Source organism: Stegostoma tigrinum, chromosome 6, assembly GCF_030684315.1.
Source record: "Stegostoma tigrinum isolate sSteTig4 chromosome 6, sSteTig4.hap1, whole genome shotgun sequence".
Lineage (NCBI taxonomy): Eukaryota > Metazoa > Chordata > Chondrichthyes > Orectolobiformes > Stegostomatidae > Stegostoma > Stegostoma tigrinum.
The window spans coordinates 50,740,897-50,749,956 of record NC_081359.1 but is presented as its reverse complement, the minus strand read 5'-3'; the positions used below and the strand labels follow the sequence as shown (position 1 = coordinate 50,749,956).

General features: G+C 43.4%; 1 protein-coding gene across 1 annotated transcript in view; it reads left to right on the top strand.

Annotated features, from left to right (window-relative positions):
• Positions 1-4,002: 4,002 nt before the first annotated feature.
• The window catches only part of LOC132209767 (beta-1,4-galactosyltransferase 3-like), a 45,954-nt gene continuing 40,896 nt past the window's right edge, over positions 4,003-9,060 (top strand). Inside the window, exon 1 of the mRNA XM_059646559.1 lies at positions 4,003-4,574. Coding sequence (XP_059502542.1) covers positions 4,325-4,574 — 250 coding nt within the window. The 5' untranslated portion in view covers positions 4,003-4,324. The remainder of the gene's footprint in view (positions 4,575-9,060) is intronic.

Genomic DNA, 9,060 nt, shown 5'->3' with positions numbered 1-9,060 from the left:
TTTGCCAGTTTTTAACCCATATCCCTCCAAACCCTTTCTATTCATATACTCATCCAGCCACCTTTTAAATGTAGTAATTGAACAAATCTCTACTACTTCATCTGGCAGCTCATTCCATACACGCACCACCCTCTGCGTGAAAATGTTGCCCCTTAGGTCCTTTTAAAATCTTTCCCTTCTCACCTTAAACCTATGCCCCCTAGTTTTGGACTCCCCAACCCAGGAAAAAGACTTTGTCTATTTACCCTATCCACGCTGTTCATGAGTTTATAAACCTCTTTAAGGTCATCCCTCAGCCTCCGACGCTCTGGGGAAAATAGCCCCAGTCTGTTCAGCTTCTCTCCATACTTCAAACCCTCCAGACCCTGGCAACATCCTTGAAAGGGTTCAGAAAAGATTTACACGTTTCACAACATCCTTCCTACAGCAGGGAGATCAGAATTACACACGATATTCTAAAAGTAGCCTCACCAGTGTCCCGTCCAGCCTCAACAAAATCCTCCCAAGTCCTATACTCAATGCACTGACCAACAAAGGCAAGCATACTAAATGCCTTCTTCATTATCCTATCTACCTGCAACTCCACTTTCAATGAACTATGAACCCACATTCCAAGATCTCTTTGTTTAATAACACTCCCAAGAACCATAAGACTGTAAGACATAAGAGTGGAAGTAAGGCCATTCGGCCCCTCGAGTCCACTCCTCCATGTAATCATGGCTGATGGGCATTTCCCACTTCCCTGCACTCTCCCCATAGCCCTTGATTCCTTATGAGATCAAGAATTTATCAATCCCTGCCTTGAAGACACTTAACATCCCGGCCTCCACTGCGCTCCGTGGCAATGAATTCAAGAGGCTCACTACTGTTTGGCTGAAGAAACGTCTCTTCATTTCCGTTCTAAATTCTAAGGCTGTGCCCACAAGTCCTAGTCTCCCCGCCTAACGGAAACAACTTCCCAGTGTCCACCCTTTCTAAGCCATACATTATCTTGTAATACCTTACCATTAAGTGTATAAGTCCAATGGTGGTGGGTATTTTTCAAATTGGAGAAAGATACGTCGGAGGGTTTCAGCAGGGATCAGTAATAGGACCAAAGCTTTTCTTTATAGTTATTGTCTTGGGTGCAAAGGGCCTTTTCAAAATTTGCAATGGCACAAATCTTGGGTGATTGTGAACTGTGAAAAAGTAGACAGGATTCGCTGGCAGCATGTAGACGACTGGTCTATGGACTACTGACTAATGATTGCTGACGAAAGCATTCTGTCTGCCAACAACTATGTGACAGGCTCCCAATTTGAGACTGTAAATATTTTGGCAGGAACTATTAGACCTCTGGAGGAGAAAAAGCTGTTTTGCTCAGCAGTAAAACGTACCTCAAGCCTGAAAGCCAGTTTCTTTTTTCGCTCAAAGGCTACTTCAAGCTCTGGCTCTTAACCAATAAGCCAGAGACTTTATAAGGTGAACCATCCTCCTTGTACTTTTCACAAACAACTGAACATATCTAGAGAAAGAAAATCAAGGAACAGCATGTTCTGACGAGACAAAAAGGACTAGCTTAGCAGACCCTGTATACAGGGACCACTGAACTGCCTTCACAGTCTTTCCGTCTGCCCATAACAGCCATTTTCTTTACAGGTAGAGTTTTAACTAGTAGTTATATGCTGACAGTTCATAATTGTTTACATATAGCGAGAGTCTATTTATCTGGAGTAAACAATCATTATTGTTAAGTACCTTATCCATGTTTCCTGTCAACATCGGTCAAAAAGACAAGTAAATTGGTGAATTCTGCATATTTTTGTAAATATCTTCATCTTTTGTAACAACTCCCAGAAAAACACATCAGATTTCTCAGTAATGTTGAAGCCTGTGGCAAAAAAAACGTGCAGTGGCAACATGAACATAGTTTGCAAAGTGACACAAAACAGCGAGTTGCGGTGAATATTTTTCTAAGTGGAAGAAGCTATGTAGTTACAAAAATTAAAGATATCTAAAATAGTTATCTGCAGAATTCCCCAATTTCTCCATCTTTTAGACTCAGGTTGACAGAATAGTGAGGCTTGATTTCCAACACTCTACCCCAGTGAGCTGTAATAGTGACCCTATTGTGGTGCTTGAAAATGTCCCTGATTCGAGACCTGTATAAATGGGTTTTGGCAGGGGAGGTGCAATGGGAGACTTATGTGGAGAAGGTGAGAAGCCACTAGAGGATTTATTACAGAGAAGTTATGTGTTTTGGTGTGAAGATTGAGGAATTGCAATTTTTAAATTATTTCACAGGATGTAAACATCCAGGGCTAGGCCAGCACATATTGCCCACCTTAAATGAGCCCTTGAGAGGATAATGGTGAGCTGCCTTGTTCAACCATTGTGTAAAATAAAGGGTACATTTCTAAAGGAGTACTGAAATAAATAAAAAGCAAGAAAATATGATGAACCTTCATAAAGCACAAGTTAAATTTTGACAGATGTATTGTGCCCAATTCTGAGCTCTTCAGGAAGAAGGTTAAGGATTTAAAGTGAAAGATTATTTTGAGAACGGTTCCAGAATGGGCTTTTCAGTTACACTGATAAATTACAGAAGCTAAATAAAGCAAATTATGAGATTCCATTGAATCTTTAATTTTGTCTTTAATTTCATGTGGACAGAGTGGTTATAGGAAGAAACTGTTTCCATTGGCCCAAAGGGTCAAGCAGCCGAAGACACTGATTATTGAACTTTATAAAATGAACTATGCAAAGAAAAGGCATTTCGTGCACAGAGTGTTTAGGACCTGGCACCTCGTGAGAACATACCATGGAACAGTCATTCACAGACTTCTAAACAGAATTAGGTATGCATCTGAAGAAAAAAAAAGTAAATGCAAAATTGAATGTGACTATCTGAATTGTTCTTCAACTGATCTGAAGTGAACACAACTGAGAAATTTAACACATATAAGATTGTAACTCTGGCCATTTTCACTCTTAATCACTCTTTGCCACCAAACCCAGTTACCCTGGACCATTCCCCCCATCTGCACCACTGCCTCAAAAAGCAAAGTGGCAGAGGTGGCATCAGATACAGAGTTTGTAAGCAAAAGATCAAAGAATCATATATATATATCACTCACACACACACACACATACTCTCAGGCTCTTTCTCATACACATACACATATATATCCAACATATAAATCTATGGGGTGAATTTGCATTTGCAGATTTGTAAGTAAGGATACATTCTATTTTGTTCAAAAAGCACACAATTTGTAGAAAGTCAATGTGGCATTTTATAAATTCCTGTTTTGGAAATAAAACCAATCTGAGTGCAAGTTAAAACACAGCCAGACTCTACACAAGGCCTAACACCTAAAATGCAGCGTCTGAATTGAGATGTCACCTCTGGTACACTATTAAAACGTTTAATTATCTCAGGGCAGGTGACTTGAAAGAAACGCTGGGATTTGCATATTAATCAAACAAAATCTACCATCTCTTTTCTAACTGATTAAAGATTTAACAGCCATCTTAGGTTTGTTCAATCCATTTAATCTTTTACTTATAAATTCTGTGTCTGATACCACCTCTCACTGAAAAAGGAGCAAACATCCGAAAGCTTATGTTTTCAAATAAACCTGTTGGGCTATAACCTGGTGTTGTGTGATTTTTGACCGAAAACAGAAATGGTTGTAAATATTCAACTATCCTTTCAACATCTAGGACTCAACTGTTAATTCAGGGTTGTGGCTACAGAACCATCAAATTCATAACTGGCCCGATGACTCCTTAAGGACAAGACAAGTCTATACCGCAGGCTGAACCGACGGGGTCAGCTCTGTAAAGGCATTGCGCGGGTGCACGGCTGACAATTCCTACTATCTCTGTATAATCCAGCCTGCTCGCACCGTTAGGCTCGAGACATAGGTGACCAATCCTCTCGGGACAGTGCGCAGGTGCGGGATTGGGGAGTTAACGGTCGCAGGGCATTGCGCAGGTGCGGGGGGTGGGGTAGGTAGCTGCCTACTTCAGGATAGTGCGCAGGTGCGAGGGATGTTTTAGTTCCTTCAGCGGTTACTCACTGCTTAAGTGCCTGGTTTGGTGGTAACGGCAGCTAGCGGTTACTCACTGCTTAAGTGCCTGGTTTGGTGGTAACGGCAGCTGGGAGGGTTCGAGGTCGTTTGTCCGTTGGCTCCGTCATGTTGTTTTGTGCTGCATCCCTGTGACTTTACTTGTCCATCGCACTGGGTGGGGAAGCGGGCGGACACCAGGATGGGTTGTCGATGTCAAGCTGGGCAGTAGAAGCCTGCTGTGTGTGTGTTCACTGTTAGCGGTGGGGAGGATGAGCCGCCTATGCTCCCCGAACCGGCCCTGCACTCTGCTCCTGCTGGCTTTCCTCCAGTTGGCTTTCGTCCTGTTCCTCTACCGCCGGAGCCTCTCCGGCTTCTTCACCAGCTCCTTGTACGAAGAGGATCGCGGCGGTCACTGGGATTACTCCAAAACTCACGATGTTTACACCAACCTCAGCTTGGTGACCCCAAGCCCAGACAGGCAAACTTTAAGCAGGTGTCTGGACGAGTCGCCGCTGCTTGGTAAGAATGAACTTTGTCTTTTTTGTGCAGGACCGTGAGACAACAGCTTTCCCAGTTTGTGTCTCACGAAATGAAAACCATCTGTTCATCCGCTTTTTAAGCCATTAACACTTTGGCTGTAATTTGGAACAGTCGTCGCCCAGTCAGTCCCGGGGAGCCCTCCCTCTCTGACGGGGCAGCCCTATGATTGCGAGGTGCCCAGCAAGACCTCGAGTGGGACAGGGGTCAGGAAAGTTATGTCACCGGATGATTTGATTCGGTATAATTTGTAGTTCGGTAAAAGTTGAGTAGTCATAATTTGAGTGCCAAAGTTTCCAAGAAGGGACTTTTTTTTTAAAAAGGGAATTCGGGCAGTAAAAGCAAATTGGATTAACTTGAATCTTAGTCTGCTTTCTCTATCATTAGATGCTGTCCGACTTGCCGAGTTTCCCCACAATTTGGTTTTTTTTAATCCTGGTTCAGTATTGCGAATGTAGTATAGTCGGAGGTGCAGTCGTTCAAGTAAAGTATTAGAACACGTCCTCTTGGTTTGGTGTAAGAAGTTTCAGGGCGCGATTTAAACTAAGTTCTGTTTGTGCCCAAGATCATTGCTTCATTTTAGTAATGATCTCCCTAAGGACAAATCCTCGAGGCATTTCCCATGCTTCAATCTTCCACTTTCCTCTTGCTTGTTGGTGTCTCCATTTTCAATGGGCAAAATGACTAGCAAAAGGAAATGAGATAATGGGAACTGCAGATGCTGAAGAATCCAAGATAACAAAGCTGGATGAACACAGCAGGCCAAGCAGCATCTCAGGAGCACAAAAGTTGGTGTTATCTTTTTTGCTCCCGAGATGCTGCTTGGCCTGCTGTGTTCATCCAGCTTCACACTTTGTTATCTTTGTTAGGAAAAATAAATGAGTTGATTTTGCGTTGCTGCCTTCGTGTGTGCTCAAAGGGAGCTACTCTTCTAGGAAAGGTAGCTGCACCTTTGAGCAGCTGTTGTCTCTTCATATCTAGCTTTTGTGCTATCACCAGTGAAATTTTGCTGATATTTGCCAATGGCTGGTAAACTTAATCATCCAGGATAAAAACTGAAAGAACTGTGGATGCTGTAACAGGAGCAAAAACAAAGTTGCTGGAGAAGATCAGGTCTGGCAGCATCTGTGAAGAAAAAAAGTTAATGTTTTGGGACCAGTGACCCTTCCTCAGAACTTAAGTTGATCATCAGGATCCTTACTGAGGAAACTCTGATTCCACTGATAAAAAAGATAACGGGAACTGCAGATGCTGGAGATAACAAAGTGTGGAGCTGAATGAACACAGCAGGCCAAGCAGCCACTTAGGAGCACAAAAGCTGACATTTCGGGCCGAGACCCTCCATCATAAAAGGGAGATGGGGAGAGGATTCTGAAAATTAAATAGGGAGAGAGGGGGAGGCGGACCGAAGATGTATAGAGGAGAAGATAGGTGGAGAGGAGAGTATGGGCGGGGAGGTAGGGAGGGGATAGGTCAGTTCGGGGAGGACGGACAGGTCAAGGGGACAGGATCAGGTTGGTAGGTAGGAAATGGAGGTGCGGCTTAAGGTGCGAGGAGGGGATAGGCGAGACGAAGAACAGTTTAGGGAGGCGGGGATGAGCTGGGCTGGTTTTGGGATGCAGTGGGGGGAGGGGAGATTTTGAAGCTGTTGTAATCCACGTTGATATCATTGGGCTGCAGCGTTCCCAAGTGGAATATGAGCTGCTCTTCCTGCAACCTATGGGTGGCATCATTATGGCACTGCAGGAGACCCAGGATGGACATGTCGTCTAAGGAATGGGAGGGGGTGTTGAAATGGATCGCGACTGGGAGGTGCAGTTGTTTATTGCGAACCGAGCGTAGGTGTTCTGTGAAGCAGTCCCCAAGTCTCCGCTTGGTTTCCCCACTGTAGAGGAAGCCACCCCGGGTACAGCGGCTGCAGTATACCAGATTGGTGGATGTACAGGTGAACATCTGCTTGATGTGGAAAGTCATCTTGGGACCTGGGATGGGGGTGAGGGAAAGGTGTGGGGGCAAGTGTAGCACTTCCTGCGGATGCAGGGGAAGGTGCCAGGTGTGGTGGGGTTGGAGGGGAGTGTGGCGTGGACAAGGGAGTCGTGGAGAGAGTGGTCTTTCCGGAAGACAGACAAGGGTGGGTTTGGGAAAGTGTCTTTAGTGGTGGGGTCGGATTGTAGATGGTGGAAGTGTCGGAGGATGATGCGTTGTATCTGGAGGTTGGTAGGGTGGTATGTGAAGACTAGGGGGATTCTCTTTTGGCAGTTATTGGTGTGAGTGTGAACTTCCCACTTGGGAACCCTGCAGCCCAATGGTATCAATGTGGATTTCACCAGCTTCAAGGTCTCCCCTCCCCCCACTGCCTCCCAAAACCAGCCCAGCTCATCCCCGCCTCCCTAAACTGTTCTTCCTCTCACCTATGCCCTCCTCCCACCTCAGGCCGCACCTCCATTTCCTACCTACCAACCTGATCCCGTCCCCTTGACCTCTCCGTCCTCCCCAGACTGACATATCCCCTCCCTACCTCCCCACCCATATTCTCCTCTCCACCTATCTTCTCCTCTATCTATCATCGGTCCGCCTTCCCCCTCTCCCTATTTATTTTCAGAACCTTCTCCCCATCCCCCTTTTCTGATGAAGGGTCTCGGCCCGAGACGTCAGCTTTTGTGCCCCGAAGATGCTACTTGGCCTGCTGTGTCCCTCCAGCTTCACACTTTGTTATCTATTATTCCACTGAGGTCTCTAATGATCTTATAATATTTATTTACTCTTGTTTGATGTCAATAAGTCAGACTATCTGACTTATGTTGCTGTGGGAAACTATAAAGTGCAGACTGGTGTTTCGGTACTTTGTTTTTTCTCTAGGGAAATTGCAATCTTTTCAGTTTTTGAATAGGATGTAACTGTTGTCAAGGGCCAGCATTTATTGCCTATTCCTAATTGCATGAGGACAGTGAGGAGTAAACCTCAAACAAAAACAGAAATTGCTTAAAAAGCACAGCAGTTCTGGCAGCACAACAATTCCAAAGTTCTGAAGACGGGTCATCATACCGGAATGTTAGCTCTGCTTTCCCTCCAGTTGCTGCCAGAATTGCTGTACTTTTCTAGCAATTTCTGTTCTTGCTTCTGATTTGCAGCATCTGCAGGTTAGGGATTTTTAACGGTTATTTTTTGAGTCAGCTATGTTGCTCTGAGTCTGAAGTAACTTGTAGGTCTGACCAGATAAGAATTGTAAAATTCCTTCCAAAGAACACCAGTGAACCTGATTTTCAACAATCAACAGTGATTAAGTTGTCACCATTAGGCTGGCCTTTAAATCCAGATTTTATTGAATTCAGATTTTGATTTTCATGGTATTGAAACCCATGTCTCCAGAATATTAATCCGAAGTTCTAAACTGCCAGTCAGTGACATTACCACCATGTCTCTGCCTCCCTCCTCAAAATACTTAATGTCCCAAATGATTAAGAGATAGTGCAACTTTCACAAACTTAATTATGTATATGTAAATTCATTGTACTTTATTAGACACTACAGGAGTATGTCAATTTAGTTTGGGGGAGCCCTACTCCTCTGAGTAACAGTGCCATCAATAAGTAATATCTCATGAAAATGTTATGGCTTTCTAACATATGAATGGAAAGCAGCAATTTATTTTTACCCAAGTTTGGTTTGCATGTATATTTGCTCAGAGAAATATAGCCTTGTGTTGTGTTTATCTCACTTCTTGAGTAGTTATAGCGAATTGCTTGAAATACTAATCTTTATAATGTGATTCAGTTTTGACCTCAGTAATGTTCAAAACTCATGTGAACATTGCAGTTGTAAAATGAACAGTTTGAATAGACTGTTTGAATGGCCAAACCTGCTAGATCTGAGATGAGGCAGCTGAGAAAGTAGGATTTTGGAAACAGTATGTAATGTATTTTCAAGTTTTGCTGAAACCTGTTAGTCCAGGTCAACCTGTAATGGACTATTGTAGCATATGATGCATGCTTTTCATCTATACACACTCAATCAGAACTTGCATTGTTATAAATTTAATGAATCTTCAATCATTATAATGCTCTGCTTAAAAAATCCTTAACTTGACATCTGTATTTTGAGATGGTTTTTTGTAATCCCTACCTCCAACAATTATTTCTCTCTTTGGGCTCTATCTCCATCTGTCATTTACTCCTGAACCGCCATTACCACCGACTCAAACCCTGTCTTATGCATTAAAACATTTTTTTCCCAGCTACCATCAGCTGTGAAGAAGGGTCATTGGACCTGAAACGTTGACTGTTTTCTCAGCATAGATGCTGCCAGATCTGAGCTTTTGCAGTGATATGTGTTTTTGTTTCTGATTTCCAGCATCAGCAGTTCTCTTAGTTCAGTATCCCTTCTCCTAACAAGTAACAGTTTTTACAAAGTTGTGGATCAAATCTATCAGGTTTTATAAATATCCTGCATGAATATTAATGTCTTAGTT